General features: G+C 40.4%; 1 protein-coding gene across 3 annotated transcripts in view; it reads right to left on the bottom strand.

Annotated features, from left to right (window-relative positions):
* LOC136446302 (mucin-4-like) overlaps positions 1-20953 on the bottom strand; it is a 118544-nt gene that overhangs the window by 8403 nt on the left and 89188 nt on the right. For all 3 annotated transcript variants that reach the window (XM_066444643.1, XM_066444645.1, XM_066444646.1), the window contains 10 exons: positions 19613-19871; positions 17634-17711; positions 14528-14644; positions 13501-13635; positions 13225-13337; positions 12431-12659; positions 10944-11084; positions 9639-9711; positions 4351-4400; positions 2756-2885 (listed from right to left, as the gene is read on the bottom strand). In XM_066444643.1, coding sequence (XP_066300740.1) covers positions 2756-2885; positions 4351-4400; positions 9639-9711; positions 10944-11084; positions 12431-12659; positions 13225-13337; positions 13501-13635; positions 14528-14644; positions 17634-17711; positions 19613-19871 — 1325 coding nt within the window. The remainder of the gene's footprint in view (positions 1-2755; positions 2886-4350; positions 4401-9638; positions 9712-10943; positions 11085-12430; positions 12660-13224; positions 13338-13500; positions 13636-14527; positions 14645-17633; positions 17712-19612; positions 19872-20953) is intronic.

Below are 20953 nucleotides of genomic sequence, written 5' to 3'. Positions count from 1 at the left end.
CCACGCCATACTACGCGAGGAGGCAACGAGAACTGGCAAGCAGGCATGCTCCACTGACATATGCGGCAAGCACGACAAGGAGCTCACGGTATCAACATACCATACCAATATACTTCACACATGCAAACAAGGACCAACAGAAGCTATGTTCCTTACACGAAGCCGTTCATTCTTCAGGACAGTACAATTTTAGAAGTTTGCGGATCCCGGTAAATACTCACCTCAACATTCCCGCCTGGCGAGCTGCCTTGGATCACTATGAGGACAATTGTATCGTGGAATTCCTCGAATTTGGCTGGCCCATAGGCTATGAACAAAAGACTTTACCTTGCTGCTCAAGACAGAATCATAAAAGCGCAGAGACTTATGCCCATGCAGTGGACAGATACATTCAAAAAGAAGTCGAGCTGAGAGCCACACATGGGCTGCATGAACCCAACGATGCCACTACCTGGACTATTCTATTGATTGGTTTCTTCGCGTACCTACGAAAGTCGAACTTAGTCCCTATCTCGGCCAACCGATATCCTGCACACAGAGGAAGGCCTTTTCGTCCACATCACATGGTCAAAAACTATTCAAGCCAACGAGAGGGATCTCATCGTCCTCTTACTCGCGGTTCCTGGATCGCCCCCCTGCCCAGTCACAGCATACGCCAATATGCTACACTTGTGCCCAGCACCACAAGATGCACCAGCATTCATATTACCACCAACCGCACGTCGAGGACGTCGGCCAATGACAGCCTCCATGCTCAACAAAGAACTAGCACGGCTGGTTAGTAGCGCCGGCCTCCACAAGGGCTTCACGATACCACACCCTTCACGATCTACGAAGAGGAGGATACATGCTGGCCTTTGAAGCCGGAGTGCCTCGTGAGTTACGCAAGCACCATGGGGACTGGCGATCGGACGCAGACTTGCTCTATCTCCGGCCGTCCGTGGAACAAGGCCTGCACGTGCCAGCAGCCATGCGTCGTCGCATCCTTCAACGGACTTGAGAGATTCATGCACATGGGGACACGGCCCCCTTCCACTCCACATCAGACTTTTATGGCTCCTTCGGTTTGGCCGTTGACACCTTACCTTCTCCTGAACAAACAATGTCAGTACTGAGTAGGAATGAGGATTAAATGCCACAAAGAGCCCGTCTTCCTTGAGTGCTGGTTGATTAGTTACACACTCTTTGAAGTGTCATTTTCTCGCTACAGTACAGACAGTGGGAGACCAATGCACATGAAGGAGGGCCTGCATGGGGGGGTAGTGATTACGAATTATGCAACATTTTCGACGCGGATTACGAATTACGTTAAATTCTCAGAGCTGATTACGAATTACGTAAAATCATGAGGCTTCTCAACCGACCATAACACTTTTTAATTTAACTTATGATCTAGTTCTGCTTCAAAACTATTGATTGGGGGTGACGATGAATCTGTTTATAAGTATGAGTAGCTGTGACGGTGGCAGGAAATTTTGTTTGGGAGGGGAGGGGCAAGATGTTGCCCACATCGAGCGCCGAAGGCGTCCGGGGGCATGCTCCCCAGGGAATATTTTAAAATCTTGACCCTCTAAAACGTTATTTCCTTGATTTTGAGTACCAAATTTTGCTGGTAGACTAAGTAAAATATGCAAGGGTTTCATGGGGCGTGACGCCCTCCCACCATATATTTCGTGGTGATTGTAGGTGAATAATTTCCTGGGAAAATTTGTTTAATCTCGACTTCTCAAACGCCATTTCCTGCATTTTGAGGGGCAAAATTAATGTTGCGCTCATAGTAAAAAGAAAAAAGAGGTATTAAGGTGTAACAATCCAAGGTCGGTCTGAGCACATGCACTCCGAGAACATATTTTTGACATCTTAACCCTCTGAAACGCTTAGTATAATAATATCATGCACTTTGAGGGACAAATTTGGCTGTTGACTAAAGCTATGTTTTATGGGAAACTTTGCTGGAAATCAGCCTACACTTTACTAGTAATTCATAGATTTACATTTTACGTTGCAAAAAGGTAACTGCCTACGTTCTACTTAGAATGAAAGCGACCAATTACGCGTTACGGCTGATGTACCGATTACGAATTACGTTGATTTGGGGCGGCTGCCTACGGATTACGAAGACTAAAAAGGCCTGATTACGCCTTACGAAAAAGGGCATGCAAACCCTCCTGTAATGACCAGGAAAATAGTGTAAACAATGCACGCAACAGTTCCCAGAATGCCGAAAAGCCTACATTTTTATTCATTATTTAGTGCTGTAATACTATATATATATATATGCTGGAATGTGACGGATTAATATGATCTGCCGTTAATGTGGACAAAACTAGTACAACATAATAGATTTTAGATTACAAATTAAGTGTAACAACTTAAATTCCTCCAAGGTACATAATTCCACCACCTTAAAAAGAGAGATTGTCAGTCTATAATCTCCAACCCAACCTCGCTCAGTATATTACACTGCTATATATTATCTAAACTGTGCATACCTGGGGGGTAACCTTTACTGCACTCTTTACTGATCTCTCAATCCCACTGCTCTTCAAAGTGTCGGATTTATGTAACCTTGCAGATAAATGTTATTGGTGGATAACAGGTTTCATATTGAAATGTGGTTGTTACCACTCAGTGCAAATGGTGAATTAGTCTTCTGGACAAAATATGCTATGTTCATGCAGTGCAGCTTTTTTGACAGCTTCCAGCCCCATGGTAGGCCACCAGCCTTACTAATGTAGCAGCAGTAGCAGCTCACCTGTAGTATGTCTTTGCTTGAACTTGTCTCTTCTTGATGCAGTAAGCAACAGTGATGGCCACGACAATCACTAACAGGCCACCCGCCATGCTGCCCAGGATAATGGTAAGCAGGCGATAATCCTCTGATACTGCACAGGGGAAACAAGGAAATGGTCTAATGCAGACTAAATAGCAATGAGAGGGTTCCAACTATAGCAAGTATGACAAAATATTGTTTTGAGGGAAAGCTGCAGTTTTTCAATCTACACTCTACAAAGCAAACAGGGCGATTGGAAATTTGTTGACACATGTCAGATGCATTTCACTTGAAAGCATTCCCAGTAATCTTCTACTGAGACTCCCACACTAACTTATCAAGTAAGGAAGAAATCCAGACTATACTGCTATGTAACGTTGGGTAACATAAATTCGCGGGGTACTTAAATTCTGGATTTTTCGGAAATGGGGTATTTAGGGATATGTGCTAGATGCAACATCAGTAATTATACCGCTAGAAATGCAAACTTGACAGACTAACGTATTCAGAACACTGTCTGAAAAGGTTCGATAACCATGCATAAGAAGTTGGCTACGTCAAAAACTCTCCGTCCCTTATTGTCACAGTCTGAGGGTTTCGTGGGAGAACTATACTACATAGTTGTTCGCTGGTTTATAAGACAAATGTCACATCCGCTTCCTGCTCAACACAATTATTTACAATACAACTTACTATTAGAATCTCTTTTGCTAACCTACAACTGGACTCTAAGTGTGATCAATCATCAAAAGGCCTCTTTGTTGCTACAACCAATGGCTACGGCACTACGGTGAATTTTCCCGCCGCCATATTCGTTACCCAGAATCCTGCTATTCGGCAGACGACAAACGTTTGCGAGGAACACTTTTTTGTCCAAATGTTGTGTGTGATAGTGGACTGATGGCGATATTTTCCTCAAAGTTTGCTCTTAGCACAAGCAGAAACACATGGACATAGTAGTATTACCATTTCTACGGCATCCAGCTAAGGCCCCGATGAATAATGTACAAATTTCCATGACGGTGGGGGTGAACTTTGAGTAGCGTTCTACCGACTCAACACACGGATTGTTCCCGGAGGCCTGATGTGTGCGGTACGGCCGTTTTTTCGTGTATTTTTTTTACTTGGACACGTCTATATCCATAGCACTCTCCTCAAGCCAAGGATGGAACGAATAGCTGCTGTATAAAATGTAATTAGCGGTAAGATATTCAAGACGAATCTTCTCTCCCGAATTAATGTTCACCCCTGTCCGACAGCACCGTCATTGTGTGTGCGGCGGACAGTAGTTTCAAGTTGAAATATTATGGTGTCAGCACGACTAGAGACAAAATCTACCATATATATGATTAGTGCAAAGATAGTACATGATACTGACAGAATGATAGAATAAAAGGATGGTTTATTGTTCTGCTAGATTGATTTCAGTCAACCATTATCGGAAAAATCCCGAATTTATGTTACCCAACGTTACTTACACTATTGAGCAGCATCAAATGATGATTACTTATTGTTAATGTTAAAGTTCATGAAATGAATTCATAGCAGAATGAAATAAAACAAGCAAAAAAACTGACCTGTTGCAGCCTCAGTCTCACAGTTTACACCAGAATAGCTGGGTGGACAACTGAAGGGAAACATGAATCAAACTTAATGTAAAAAGGCACGACTGTTGCCGGGGAATATCAAAGAAATGGTTGAAACAAATGAATGTTGATGCTTACAACTGTGCAGTTAGAACGGCTACTAACTCAGTTGACCTGAATATGAGCAATTGCTCCAAGTTCATCCATGAAATGGGACCTTGTTACACACACATATGAATATACTTTATTGATATCTAAGTCTTCAATATGGACATTAGTAAGAACATCAGGTCACACCAATTTGATTTGTTGGTTCCCTCATTTTTTCAAAAAAGATATGGCGCAACAGATTGAAAAAAAATTGCCATGAGTCTGGGGTGAAGATAGGGGCTTGCATAACATAAACAAGAGTTCCACGACCTCATATCTCCATGAACAATTCTATCCATGCAAATGACTTACACATTTGCCTAATATATGCTTGGTCATAAACATCTTTATCTAACTTACACATGTTGCAATATTGACAGTCCTATGATTTTCCAATTAGATGACTTATGGTGTTTTGCATTAATTATGCAAATTAGGAATTTATTTACATAATTGGTATCTGTTGATGCTCCACTTTCCATAGACTACATTATGGTTCCGGGTCGGAGTTCAATTGTGACCGGGGGTTGGGTCATGACCCGGTAATCTGCCGGAAGTGCGTGGTCGTCACCCTGATTTCTGCCCGAGATTGCTTGGTGATGGTTTTAGCTGTGTATGAATATTTTGAATCTTCTGAAAAGCCCGTGAGTTGTAGTATTTTTGGGCGCGGTGCAGTTGGTTCGCTATCGAAGCCTTTTTTGTATTATTCCGCGGGAACGGTGATGCGGTTTTCTCTCCTGATGACCCAAATAGCATCGTTTTTAATGCATTTTCACCGAATTTGCGTCATCGGAGATTGCGAAAAAGTTATCACATGACTTTTTTATTTTTTTCATTTTTCAGAGACACCATTTACTAAGCTTTCTCAGCATATATGCCGTGACCCCAGGAAAACTCGTTTTTTCCGAGCAGGTTCGATCAAAAAAGTGTAAAAAAATGATAATTTTCGGATGCCAAATTTACATTTTACTATGGTTTCTACCCAAAATAAAGGGACAACGGACAATACCGATAAATACATCGGAAAACAGCAGAAAACCGCTTTTCGACCATGTGATTACATTTTCCGTCCTACTTTTCTCGGTGGAATCGTAGCCCGTCGACCTGAGGGTGTCGGCCTACATACGAAATCGCAAAAAAACTCCGGTCCGAGACCTTAAAAGGACGGCAGCGGCTACGTCGATGACGTCATAGATGACGTTATTTCGACGCATTCGAAAGCTTTTATCAAAATCTGTAAGTTTGTTTGAAAAAACCCCGAAGTTTGCCCTTTTTTCTCTTTTAAATTCGATATATCCATGGACAGGTGCTTGGCGCCCCCCTCCCCCATTGCCCCCCCCCCCCCAAACCTCATATACGGCCATCTTTAATCATTTCTGGCCGCCAAACCGTTTTTAAAAGGAATTCACTGACTACGTCATTTGATGGAAGCCCATGTCTCAACTTGACCTTCGGTATGATTTTCGCGATGCCCCGCCTTTATGATGACTTAAATGGGTGAATTAAGCTAAAATCTAAGTGCTTTAAGCCTTCTTAAGGCGAAACTTGGTTTTCTGACTTTTGGTTCATCGCTCCTTAACGTCGCGATCTTTTCTTCTTTTGATGGTGTGAAGTGACAGCCTACTAGGCGCGCTACACATCTCGGACGCACTTATTTAAACTGCCCGCTTCTAGCTCTGATGATATGCTCCAGGTTGCGCTTTGGACTGTGTCAGAATGCATTCTTTTACACATTTAGGGAGCATTGTGCTGCTTAAGGGGCCTTTACGGCGAAGTAGTGAAGAATTTGATGTCGGACGCGTTTGATTCGGAATGTGCGACCCGTGGTCTACCAGTCTATACCAAAATTTGACATATTCTTCGATTCAGTTAAAAGCTACGAACTTAAAACGCGACCCCCTGCTGTTTTCCTCGAGAACCATGACGTCACGCAGTGACGTCACCGATGCCAACTCTTAAAGTGGCTTTTCTGCCAATATGCAGCACCGAAACGACGGAAAGTCCGCATAATGTCCAAGCCAAGGGCATGAGCAGGCTCTTCATCCCGTTTTACCTGTTTTTTGAAAAGCGATGTCCTGAAAAAAGATGTTTTTATCAATTTCCCTACTGTAACGTTGTTAAGGCCTGCACGTTGGCAAAATAGCCTCAAAACACAGTGTTTTTCACATGACTTTAAACCCCTGCTGCGGGAAAATTAATAGTCGCAGATACGCCAAATTTGGATATATGGTGGATATAACTTTTCTGAAAATTTTAAACAAATTTTAAGACATAATATGTTTCTTAAGGTTCCGGGTCGGAGTTCAATTGTGACCGGGGGTTGGGTCATGACCCGGTAATCTGCCGGAAGTGCGTGGTCGTCACCCTGATTTCTGCCCGAGATTGCTTGGTGATGGTTTTAGCTGTGTATGAATATTTTGAATCTTCTGAAAAGCCCGTGAGTTGTAGTATTTTTGGGCGCGGTGCAGTTGGTTCGCTATCGAAGCCTTTTTTGTATTATTCCGCGGGAACGGTGATGCGGTTTTCTCTCCTGATGACCCAAATAGCATCGTTTTTAATGCATTTTCACCGAATTTGCGTCATCGGAGATTGCGAAAAAGTTATCACATGACTTTTTTATTTTTTTCATTTTTCAGAGACACCATTTACTAAGCTTTCTCAGCATATATGCCGTGACCCCAGGAAAACTCGTTTTTTCCGAGCAGGTTCGATCAAAAAAGTGTAAAAAAATGATAATTTTCGGATGCCAAATTTACATTTTACTATGGTTTCTACCCAAATTAAAGGGACAACGGACAATACCGATAAATACATCGGAAAACAGCAGAAAACCGCTTTTCGACCATGTGATTACATTTTCCGTCCTACTTTTCTCGGCGGAATCGTAGCCCGTCGACCTGAGGGTGTCGGCCTACATACGAAATCGCAAAAAAACTCCGGTCCGAGACCTTAAGTTACATGTATTTGAGTCTGATAATGGAAAGCACTGCAAGGATAGATTTTCCTCATTAGCTATGCAAATTAAGTCACAATTAGCATAATTTGCACTTCATTATGTATATCTCTGTCTAAGCTACCTGCATACTAAGTATCATATTGACAGTCCTTTTATCTTCCAATTAGATGAGATATGGTGTTTTGCATTAATTATGCAAATTAGGAATTTATTTGCATAATTGGTATCTGTTGATGATCCACTTTCCATAAACTACATACGTTACATGTATTTGAGTCTGATAATGGAAAACACTGCAAATATAGATTTTCCTCATTAGCTATGCAAATTAAGTCCCAATTAGCATAATTTGCACTTCATTGTGTATATCTCTGTCTAAGCTACCTGCATACTAAATATCATGGAAATCCGTTGTTCCTTTGTTCAGTTATTCTCCTTACTACAGAAGCTTTCATAAAAACACCCCTGCAGTTCCAGAGGAAGCTGCTAGGTGTCCCAAACCTACACCACTTCTTTATTACATCACAAGCTATCTGCCACCCAAAAATCAAGACCACAGCACGTCCAGGTCAAAAGATACAAAAATTGAAGTTCTGCTGCAGTACCAAGGTCACATAATCCAGGGGGCCCAAAATCGACCCTGATTTCGGCTGCACAAAACCCACCCACATACCAAATATCATAATATTGTAATCCATCAAGAGGCTATTGAGTTATTGGAAATAGTTAAATGGCTTCATAGTAATGCAGTGAGTAAAAATTTCCTGAATGGGAGGTGCTGTGTATTTTCTATTACCTTCCCTGAGAAGGTTATATTTTCGGTTACGCCAGCTGTGGGGTGGTATGGGTCTGTATGTATGTCAAGAGCATAACTCAGGAAACCTTTGATGGATCTTAAATGATTTGTGGAAGATGTGTAACGTTTGTGGGAACGAAGGTCAAGTTCGAAAATGGTTCACCTGGCGTTTTCCTACAGTATAGCAGCGGACTTTGTATGTGTGTTTGTATGTAGGCAACAAAACTGATGGAAATGTTGATGAATCTTCATGATTTTTGGTAGGTGAGTAGCGGTTGTGGGACCAGAGGTCCAGTTCGAAAATGGTTCACCTGGCATTTTCCGTCGGTACTGCAGCAGGCTGTGTGTGTTTGTATGTAGACAACATAACTCAAGAAGCTGTTGATGGTTCTGCATGATATCTAGTAGCCGGGTGAGTTCACAGAAAGGAAGGTCAAGTTTGCTAAGGTACTGCAGCAGAGCTTCAAAGTGTGAGGTCAAATTTTCTGCAAATTCTATGGTCATGATTTTTGTGTGGTAAATAATTCATGGCACAGGAAGTAAGTTGTGTATGTTTGGGCCCCCTAGTGCTGTTTGAAACTGCAGTGGGTATTTTTGTTTTGACCTTTGGACACGAATAACTTTAGAAGGGGTCAACAGATCATTCTGATGTTTGGTATGTAGATAGCTCAGATGGTGCTTTACATAATCAAATACTAATTATGTAAATCAGGAGCTATTTTGTAAAATTAAGTAGTAGGAAAAGTTTATAAATCCGCTGCATTTCATAATAGGACTCTCATACATAGATAGATATAGATAGATATTCAATAATGCAAATAACTAACTAATTTGCATTATTGATTAGAAAATAGTAAAATACCATAATGGTATATGATGGGAATTTCATTCTCGTGGCATTAGCAAGCTAGTAAGTAAAGGTCAAAATTATCAGGCATACATAATGTAAATCATGCATATCAGGGCTTCATTAACATAACTTATAAAGAAATTATTACAATAAACTTCTTATCATATGACCTGATTTCAGGGACACTATGCCCCAGCCCGGGCTGGGGATGTACAAATGCAGGTCATGTAAACAGATGGGCCACTGCACCATTGCTACATGTAGGTACTAAAAAGTCACATTAACTATGTCCATCAAAATGTGTATGATATGGAATAAAGATTTGTTCTATTCATATTCAGTTACTGTACCATTTCATCATCATTTTCAACTTACAACACTGCAATATCAAACCTTTGTGGCCAATACAATACAACATACATGTAATCATCTTCACTCAACTTATTATTGAGACAATCCTGTTTTACCAAACTGTCACCCCAAAATAGAAATTCCTGATACAAGTTTGAAAGAAATGTTTTTCTTACTTGCAGCGATAATTTAAGTCCAAGAGCAGCTCACATGTCCCAGCATTCTGACAGGGATCTGATTCACAGGAATCTGGGAGAACAAAAATGACAGACATGAACCATGAGAGGAATGAATCCCAACGTTACTACATTGTACAATGTATATCTTTCGTGCAATAAAACATATACTGCATAATTCATGCCTATAACTCAGCATTCCAGATGGGTCATAACATTCATCCTTTCTTTGTCGACAAGCTGTTAACTCATGAATCCTGGTAACTTCTAGTATATACAATGTAGCAAGGCCACTAACTGGCTCCCAAACTAAAGCCCCTTCTCACTGGGCTGCGCCAGCATCCTAGTGACGCCAGTGTGCTGGTTGAAATGACAATTTAAAAAAAAACACGCAGGTGGCAAAATGCTGACAGCTTGCCGGGAGCATACCGCGAGCTCACTGTGCTATTTATTGTGTAAAAATTGATATAATGTCAGTTTGAAGGTTATACGTATATTTTATAACATGTTACCTTTGTTGCACCAAGTGTCATAAGTGAACATCCTTTAATCACTTCAAATTTATTTTTGATGCACTTTCAAATTGATAATTTTACATTGTATCTTTTATTCATTGACAACACTGGGATTTCCAATCAATTGAAATCACTATTATCATCAAACTCCAATCGGCCCATCTCCCTATATATAGCTATTGATTTGTTTAACAGTTTGGTTAAACCTATTCTACTGTACTGTATTGTAGTGAACTTACTTGAATAAATGTACAATGCAGAGATGAATCCCACTAATTAATGAATTTAATTTAGTAGGATTCATTAATCCCACAATTTTTGGTTGTATTAATGAATATTCCAATGAAAAGATCAGAACATCTATAGTTACAATCCTAAACCTGATATAGGGGGATATAGAAGTTGATATACTGCGAGTTAGTTGCTTAGGAAAGATATTAGACCCCTCGTCTACCTGTACTTGCCCTGCTCTTGTGCAATTAAATATAGTCAGTGATAAACTGAACGTGATTACATCCATACAGGACTGTATTGTAACTCATACATTGTTATCATTTGTAGTTATACATGAAATTGTACAATAGATTAGCCTTGCAGTATTGTTTATTCACTGTAACAGTTCTAAATTGTGCCATGTACGATTGTCGAGCAATAATAATCTGGGCGTCAAACGCAAATGCGCCGCACGTCAGTGTGACCACAAATCAAAAAGAAAATTGGTAAAAATTTCACGACGGTGCCGTAATGAGCTTCTGCCACGGTGCGGCGGCCTATTCTCCACCAAACATACCAACACAAGTCCTGCCAGGAGGGGCGGTGTGACTGTCCAGGTAACCAGTTTTACACACACAGCTGAAGGACCCTGCCGTGTTGGTGCAGTTAGCGTTGGGGGAGCAGTCATTATCCACAGTAGACTGGCACTCATTCACATCTGGGGAAGGATAAACAGTCAAAATAATGAGCAGCAAAATATAGGAAAGTCGCTGGATAACAAAGTACTTTGTACACAACCAAGTGTCTTATTCACAGTCTGATGTTTCTGTGACTGTCTGACACCTTCCTCAGAGCAACTCTGACTTGTACCATTTGTATCTGTACAATCATGTAGCTAGGTGTCACTGCTTACAGATGCTGCCCCAAACACAAAGGATTTACATTACATAGATAGTTAATATGTTGTTAACAATACAGTGCCAAGCATAGGGGAGTGCATCTAAGCCCTGGGCGACACCTAGCTGAGAGCGAAGTAGAACCAGTCAGAACTGCCCTGAAGAAGGTTACAGATGACCACAGAATCATCGGTGTGAGTAAAACACTTGGTTGTACAAAGAACTTTGTTATCCAGTGACTTTGCAATCTGATGAAAGTTATTCAGGGATCAGAGACTTAGGCCACACCAACTTAATTTTATGGATGACATCCTCTGGAGTCCCCAAAACTAATGCGCGAGGGCGAAAAAAAGAAAAATCTAGCAAAAAAAAAAAAAAGATAAACCGGAGGACTAAATAGCTGGTATTGCCAATTAAACCACAGAACACAGTGTAACAAACAAACAAGTCTTTATTTGTTGGCATTAGCTCATATTAAAGTAGCCTGGGTGCCATCCTATTTCTACCGGGGCTCCTACACTCGCTTCCCTAAAATTTTTTTTAGGGAAGAGAGTGTAGGAGCCCCGGTAGAAATAGGATGGCTCCCAGGCTAATATTAAAGTGCTTTTAACATGGATGATGCCTGGTTTAAAGACCCATATGTAACATTTGGCCGTTCAATTGCAAAGAAAAAAATGTGTTCGGCTGTGTACACAACATCACGCCTTCAGTCAGAGCAAGTATTGTCATATCATGAACAATATACTACTGGGCTCATGAGGGGCGGCGCCCACTTCAATCGCTCCTAGTCACATACATACCAGTTGTGTTGGACAATGTGAGTGTATATAGTGTATTACGACAAGCGGGCTCAATGCTGCCCCTTTGCGGCAATATGAGTCTACAAGTATCTTCGGAGGTGATTATTTTTTTTTTTTTTGAGAACAGGCGAAAATCAATGCGCGCGCGGATGTCATCCATAAAATTAAGATGGTGTGGCCTTACAGCATACTACAATACATGGAGGAAATTACAAATGTTGAATATACTGGTAAGAATTACTAAAAAAGTGTAATTTAAGAGGGATAATGAAGATAAGTGGCAATGGACTGCATCTTACTATTCAGAAAAGAAAAGAAAATCGGTTTTTAAATCCTCAAAACGGTGACTTGAGATACAAAAAATGTACCTGAGAAAGCAGCAGACGACCGGTTGAAAGTGAGTCCATTGACGGTGCCAGCTGAACTGATATTAGTCAATCCTTCCTTGAATGCTGCTTCTACTGCAGACTCATCTGCCGCAGCGCCGGCCTGGAGGATTGTGTTGAACTGTGCCACCACACTCCCTTCCTCCAGGGAAGTGATAACTGAAGTCAGATAAACACTTGCAAGGCTGCTATTCTGGAAGATTGAATTGATCTGGGGAAAAACAACAACAACTGAAATACTGTAACATACATTTTGTCAAGGAAATTCTATCATCATGATAGAACCTCCTTGATCTTATCAACTTGATCTTATTGAACCGATACTGTTTTCAGGTTGCCAGTGCATGTTTCACATTACTAATCAACAGTAAGTGTTGATTAGTAATGTAAAACATGCACTGGCAACCTTCCATCCCTCCGCCTTTCCATCTCTCCCTCCTTCCATCTTTCCCTCCTTCCATCTTTCCCTCCTTCCATCTCTCCCTCCTTCCATCTTTCCCTCCTTCCATCTCTCCCTCCTTCCATCCATCCCACTTGGATGTACAGTTACCAGTCCTGCAGGAAACAACGTGTCGTTGCCACGGTCAGCTCAGCAGCTGGCAAGACATCACATCCGGAGTGCCACAGGGGGGAGTTTTGTCACCTTACCTATTCCTGGCATACATAATCTTTTACCAAACACGCAACAACTGCAAGTATTAGTTACCGGTAAGTTGAGCCGCCAAAACAAAAACAAATCCTAGTGCAAATGCCTGCCCATGGTTACTGATACTTACAGCTATGACCACTTGAGCTACAAAGACCTGTGTTGTTTCCCGCTGGAGGTTGTTGAAGTCTGTAGTGAAGGTGGCTGATGTTATGGTAACTTTGCCGGTGTAACTGTTGGAACCTGGAAAAGGGAGGTACAAAATTTAATGAAGATCATTTTCCAGATGTAGAAATGTAATTTGCACATGTAAGAAAAGTCATTGTAGCTAAATGTTGCATTATGCTCCAATTGTTTTATGTTGCATTAAAATTTAATGTTATGAACATCTACAAAAATAGCTTACCAGTGCATGTTCCATCCACATCAGTGTAGCCAGGCCTGCAGGTACAACTGAAACTGCCAGGAGTGTTCCTGCACACCCTGTTCTCCACATCAGCATAGATGTTGCCACACTGGTTGGGACTACATTCATCAACATCTGAACAAAGGCAAAGTAGGACAAATGTATGTCAGCTATACAACTGAGCACAAAAAACACCTTAAGGAGAACTGGATTGTTCCATTTTATACAAGGTTTCCTGACCTAATTATATGAAACTTTATTGCATGTTCATGCCCAAAGGCTAATTACAGACAAACAAGTACATGCAGATACATGGAAATCGAAATACTAGACTAAGTTATATGTTAATTATGGTTGACTTGTTGGATTTGACTTCTTTTTTGAAGGCAGTGGAAAATGGAGAAGTGACCCACGTTTTGAATCGTAAATGGGTTGGTTGATTTTAGTAGTAAGATGGATTTTTGTAAGTTATTCAAATGGTGAAAGCTAGGGGAATTAATGGAAGCTGTTTTATATAATTTGTTTCTTTCGGGGTCATATAGAGGACATTGGCAAATAAAATGTATTTCATTTCCCACTGCGTTCATTGTACAATCTTCCCAAGTGAATAGCAACGAGAAAAACTGGTTTCTACATGTGAAAGATGTACTCGACAATAGCGGATACTCCTTTATCTGGAACGTCAACAATCTCGATCTAGACATACAGCATATAAAAAATTAATAATTATTAAGAAAAAGGCTGACCGACATATATATTCAATGTTTTCTTTATAAACTATCTATCGATGACAGTAAGTTAAGATTTCATAGGAAAGGATGTACTTGTAAAGGATGTGTCAATGGATTGAGTTGTCTGAGGCGCAACTAGTTCTTAACTATGCGGACTGACACGTCTAAATCTACAGGGAACACTCCAAGCTCTGCTTTACTCCAAGAATATTTTTGCAGAAACGTATCACTTGTACGATTGTACTATAATTGCTGAAATCAAAAGACTGCCAATCCCTAAACCATGAAACAGTTACCTGCACAGCTGAAACCAGTTCCACTCCAGCCATCATTACAAGCGCAGGTGAAAGACCCGGCTGTATTACTGCAGTTTCCGAATTGATCACAGGGAGAGCTGCTACATTCATCCTCATCTGCAAAAAGAAACAAGAATATAACAGAGTTTAATCCCAGTTACCCTGGGACTGCAGGGAGGAGACAAGGAACAGTGGGGCAATTGTTTGGCATCAGAAGTCTGCACTGTTTGATTTCACAGACGACGGCCAGGCCAGGCGAAGCAAACAATTAACAACGATGAAACCTGAACTCAGAAAAACTACAGCAACCACAATTTTAGGTAAGATCTACATTGTCTTTCGAAAACTACAATTTTATGTGAATAAGAGAAGCGCTTATGGTGGCTTAATAAGCACTTCACATGACAGTATCGAGATTAAACCTTACACAGCCGACTGGTTATAAAATGTCCTGGAGGTAACATACTAAATTGTTCTACAGTTCAGAGATGACGAGCTGCATGGGTGGGTGGAGGTGCTGTTTTTCTCGCAGTGAGTGCCAATGTCTCATGGCTTGGTGTAGTCTGGGATAGGTGACATCATATCCATCGGTGCAATTCTAACATCATATAGCCAGATGTCGTTGTCCAATCAGAAGGCTACATTTACTGGTCATTATTTTCCCATATTGACCCCATCTTACGGGTCGTTAATGTTAATATACCGACCAGTTGTTCCAATGTGCCCATTGGTCCAATCTTTTGTAACTTAACAATTACATGGAAGGTTGCTGTTTTTTATTAGATTCTATAAAGGGACTATTTATAGTGCGTATGAACATGGTGGTCTCAAACTGAGAAATTTGGACTCTGTTGATCTCACACTAAAGGCCTCATGGATGCCTACAAAATCACACGTGAATAAGGAATATAGTCAATGTTTTGGGTAGCGTTTGTGTGTATGTGTGTTATGTAAAATGACCAGCATAACTCAAGAAGGCTTGGATGGATTGTTTTGATATTTGGTAGGTGGGTAGGTCTGGATGAGACCTGGAAATGATTAGATGTTGGGTCCCCTAGCGGCTTGTTACGGTACCGCAGCGGAACTTCCTGTTTTGATATCTTGTGTTTTTGACATGCTATGGTCCTGATTTTTGTGTGGTAGATAGCTCTTTAGACATAGAGTAAGTGGTATAGGTTTTGGCCCCCTAGCAACTTTTTTGGAACTGCAGGAGCAGGTTTTGCTTCAGACTTTGAAAAGGAATAACTTAAGAAGGGCTTGATGGATGGTCATGATTTTTGGTATGTAGATAGCTTGAATGATGATTTACATAATTAGATACTTATTATGCAAACCTGTACCTAATTTGCATAATTGATGAGGAAAGTTTATACATCCGCCACATTTCATGATCATGATGATAGGACTCTCAAAGATGTGACATACATGTATGTAACTGAGGAAGAGAGAAATATCAAGAGATATCAACTATGCTATCATGATCATGATGATTAACTATGCAAGTGAAGACCACATACTATGTGGAAAATACTATGGGGTTGATGAATCATCATGATGATGTTTGGTATGTAGATAACTTAAGTGATGCTTTGTATGATTAGGCAATAATTATGCAAATCAGATTCTAATTTGAATAATTAATGAGGCAATTTCAAATATAAAATTTAATGACATTTTGAACAAATCAGACTATAATTGGTAGCGCTGCATTACATAGACATGGCTCATTAGGTCTGAGACTTTGGGTGGCCAGGTTGGAATTTCCCAGCCAAATCAATGCATGATAATCATCGTTCAATACACTTTTACCACATTCAGCATTGTCTGTGAAGAAAATACATTCCTTTATTGAATGTCATTATTTTCAACATCTTAACAAAACATGTATACAAGTCCATTGGTGCTGTAACAAGCCCTGTACATGTATGTCTGGTGTGACCCTGGTTTTCAGGTTGATTTGTGAGCCACTGACAATTTTTCGGGGCAATAAGCAGACTTTAAACTGTACACCCCAACTTAGAGGTCGGTTTGTGATACCTTCTTTCAACAGGAGAAGTTTGAAAAGTGTACACTTTACCCCAAATGACAGCTACTCAAGCAACTGGATAAAATTCATTCAGTTGCTTGAGTAACTGTCATTTTGCGTATCTTATACTACCTGGATGTTTAACCTTCATCAGTGTGCAGTAGGGGTGGGTACCGGTACAAAATTGCCCCGAAAAAAACAGTATTTTTTGTGGACTGGTCCAAACAAAACAGTCCGGGAAAAAACAGTGGACCGGCCTTTGGACCGATTAGAAAATTCACAGTACCAGGACCAGCAGCCGGTCATACGATAATACATAATAATGTTACTTGTCTAAGAAAATTCAAAACAGCAAAATTAATGATTCGTGGTTGCTCTTTTTCTTTTTTTCAGTTAGCTGTGAAACATATCTAGAAACACTTAAATGATGAGTCAACACACGGTGAGGCGAGTAATAGTATTATTATAGTTAATTTTGAGACAGTGCGAACCTAAAGAATTATGTCGTTCCAGACATAACATTAGTGATCACATGCATACACTTGCACTCAAGTAAATTTGCACCCGAAGTAAAGACACCAAAACAAACCACAAATCAGTTAACCGATATTTGTTTCCTACTTGTGTGAGCATATTTTATTTACTTTTTGTGTTAGTTTTCTCATGATAAACTAGCAAATGCTAAGAACTGCTGAAAGCTGTTAAGCGTCTAAAGAAGGATTTATTTGTTGGTCATAATGTCTAGTTGTCAACTACATTGTACTCTAAGGACAAGTTTGCTCTGAATCCCTTTTGAGAGGAAAAAATTACCTTGAATAAAAGGTTGTATTAAATTGTTTGCATCTTCTTTTCCTTTCAGCACATTAGTGTGTATCGAGAATAATCATACCGTTCTGATATACAATTTGAACATAGACCTTTATTTGTGTCTTGCTCTCCAAAATATGATGTACTGCTGCACTACTATAATCAGGTGCAGGTCCGGACCTGGACCTGACCCCCTGGACCGGACCTGAATTTTCTGTACTGGTACCCACCTCTAGTGTGTGTGTAAAGAAATATGGGAGCAGACATGCTAACCTTCACAGTGCAGCCCAACCACAGCATATCCAGCATCACAGCTACATGTGTATAGAAGACTGTCTCTTGTACAGTTTCCTGGAATAGAAAAAGAATATATACGTTACAGATATCAATAATTACCTTCGCCGAGAAGGTTATGCAGAGGGTAGCGTTTGTCTGTTTGTTTGTAGTGGCACAGGATAACTCGAGAATGCCTTGATGGATTGTCTTGGTATTTGGTATGTTGGTAGGTTTTGATGAGACCTAAAAACGATGAGATTTTGGGCCCCCTAGTGATTTCTTACGGTACTGCAGCGGAACTTCCTGTTTTGATATCTCGTGTTCTGGGCATGTTATGGAACTTATTTTTGAGTGGTAGATAGATCTTTGGACAGAGAGTCACTAAGTGGTGTGGGTTTGGGCCCCCTAGCGGCTTTTTTGGAACTGCAGGAGCAGGTTTTGCGCCTGAATTTGAAAGGGAATAACTCAAGAAGGGCTTGATGGATGGTAATGATTTTTGGTAGGTAGATAGCTTGAGTGATGATGTACATGATTAGACACGTCTTATGCAAATCAGTATCTAATTTGCATAATTAATGAGGAAAGTTTATACATCCGCCAAATTCCATGATAGGACTCTGAAACATGTGACATATGTAACTGAGGAAGAGAGAAATATTAATTGATATGAACTATGCAAATGAAGACCTTATTTGCATAATTAATGCAAAAATACTATAACATGATGGCCTTGATGGATGGTCATGATTTTTGGTATGTGGATAGTTTTTGTGATGCTTAGTATGATTGGACGATAATTATGCAAATCAGATTCTAATTTGCATAATTAATGAGACAACTTTAAAAATCCGCTTTGTTCCATGATATGACAATTCAAATTGTTACTGAGGAAGAGAGGACTGTTGATAGATAGAAAATATGCAAATGTGGGACTTATTTGCATACTTAATGAGTAACCTCTATTATTCCACACTGGCAAAAGACGGCAATTTCATACATGTAATCCTTTTTTGTGGCATCGGGACGTTATGTGAATGTGAATATCGTTGAATCAAATTATGCTAATAAGGGCCTCCTTTGCATAATTGATGATAAATTTGTTAAGCTCATACTTTGGACATGTCATATTTTAAGACAATCAACTGGTATGATTTATGATTGATGAGAAACACTCCTAATTCGTCAGTCATAAAGGTTAAAATCATTTGGCGAAGGTATGAGGTCGCGGAACTCTAGTTATTAACTATGGAAAGCACTGTTGTGGTTTTTTCATCAAGTTTGAGTTTCAATTAAATGATTGCCAGAGATCAAAGTTAATTCTTGGCTCAAAGCAAGTGGAAAATGAAGTTACAAAGGCTATAAATTCAGCCCAAGATTTCTTGACATCGCCCACATCCAACAGTACTGCTGTTATAGTGATAGTATGTTACATATGTCCAAACTGTAATTCATCTGGGTGGTACATGTACTTGGGGGTTATCATTCAATATTGTTGCAGCAGCTGTATAATGCAACTGCTGCCTTAAGTCCAAACTGAATGTCAAGATGCCAAATTGAATACAATTTGGATTCTGAAAAATACTATCGGAAGAAACAACACTATATCTGGGTTTGAGTTTGTGTTTGTTTGTTTTTAAATCATCAAGATCTCCATTAGTGTTCAATTCTAACAAACCCTTGAAATACATGACTGTGCAGATCAGCAGCACCAAAGGGTTTTAGCATGCGGGACATGAAGATGTAACGTCCGTTAACCTTTATCCCTCAAATCACCTTTATCCGCCCCCACGTGGGGTCTTTAAAAACAGTCTGTCTGTCAGTAAAGATCTAGCTCTGGTATGCAGATTGATATTTCTCGTGCTTTGCATAAATAATAGGTATAAGACATAAAACCTTGTAAGTTTGAGGTCACAAAGATTGCATGTTGCAGCAACGTTTTGTACCCTTAACTTTTGACACAACAAGTCAGATCTTACCAACTTCTGCAAACACCACATCTGCTGTGACAACTTGGTTATCCCCCAGCCTGTTCTTCTCTGTACCTACAGCCCGAGATGTCAGGCCTTCCAAGAGCGCTCTGGTCAGCTGTGTCTCATCTACTGTTGTTGTGTTCTCTGCCAGGTTGATGACAACATCAGCGACAACCCCCGCACCACTAGAGATCTCTCTGAACTGAGCAATATCCACAGACTTGTAGTGGGTAGATACAGCACTGTTTTGGAACAAAGTGTCCATCTGGAATACAAAGTGCAGCACTGAGTGCTTGAAGGCTTATATTAGCTGCCGCCACAATATGATATTCATTTCAATGCACATCCCATGTTCATAGACCATTTTGTCAACTCAAATAGAGGATTTTTCTTCCGTTTGTGATTCTTTTTTTATTTCAAGGCAACCTCATTTGAGGTGAAGCATGATGCTTTTTCAAGTAGCTTTCAGTAAGTGGCAGTGAAATATGGCTTTGCTACAGTTAACGTTTTTGGCCAAGCACACCGGGTCACCCCTAGCCTACTCTTCTCGATAAGGAATTGGACAGAACTTAGCTTTGGTGGGGGTGGTGTGGGCTGTCGGGTCAGAAAAAATTTCCCTGGCCCTCCCCCCTTGCCGAATTTTCCCCCACCCAGCAAAAAAAATTTCCTTGGCCCTCCCCCCATTTCTAAAACATTAAAACTGCCCCCAAAACTAATTTATATAACGTTATATAAAACAATTGACACAAAACAGAGAGGGCGGTAGGAACTTTCGTATGGAGGGCGGCAGGATAACGTTATTTATCAACTGAGCAAAATTCAGCATGAGGCATCGCCCGGGGAAATTTCGAAATCTTGACCGCCTGAGACGCTGTTTCCTTCATTTCAAGGGACAAATTTTACTGTTACACTATGCTTGATGACATCGCCATTAGTGCCAAAAAAAGAATCGGGGAAGACAATTTAGCGCAACAAAACTTTATTACGCACCTATATCCTACGAGAATAACTTCGGTCGGCAAAAGTGACATTTTCAACACTTGTCCGAATGCACCCTGTACTAAACATAATGAAGGATTAGACACCTTACTTTTAGAAAGACCGCCATAAAGACGTCCTATTTTTTTCTCCTATGTTTTCCCCAGTAACTTTCTCCGGTAACATCATTGAATATGTTCAAATGTCGCTGATTCAAGCATTCCAACAGCCGCTTCGTCGTGCTATCTCCACCATTATTTTTGATAAAATCTCGCAAATTTACGCTTTGTTGACATCTGGAGAAATAGCAAGACTAGCATTTATTGGTCAATTTTCCGTGATGCAACGTAGCCGGCCGCTGTTATTGGT

This window comes from Branchiostoma lanceolatum, chromosome 12, assembly GCF_035083965.1.
Source record: "Branchiostoma lanceolatum isolate klBraLanc5 chromosome 12, klBraLanc5.hap2, whole genome shotgun sequence".
Classification (NCBI taxonomy): Eukaryota; Metazoa; Chordata; class Leptocardii; order Amphioxiformes; family Branchiostomatidae; genus Branchiostoma; species Branchiostoma lanceolatum.
Note: the sequence above shows the minus strand (reverse complement) of the source record. Positions and strands in the feature narration are given on the sequence as shown.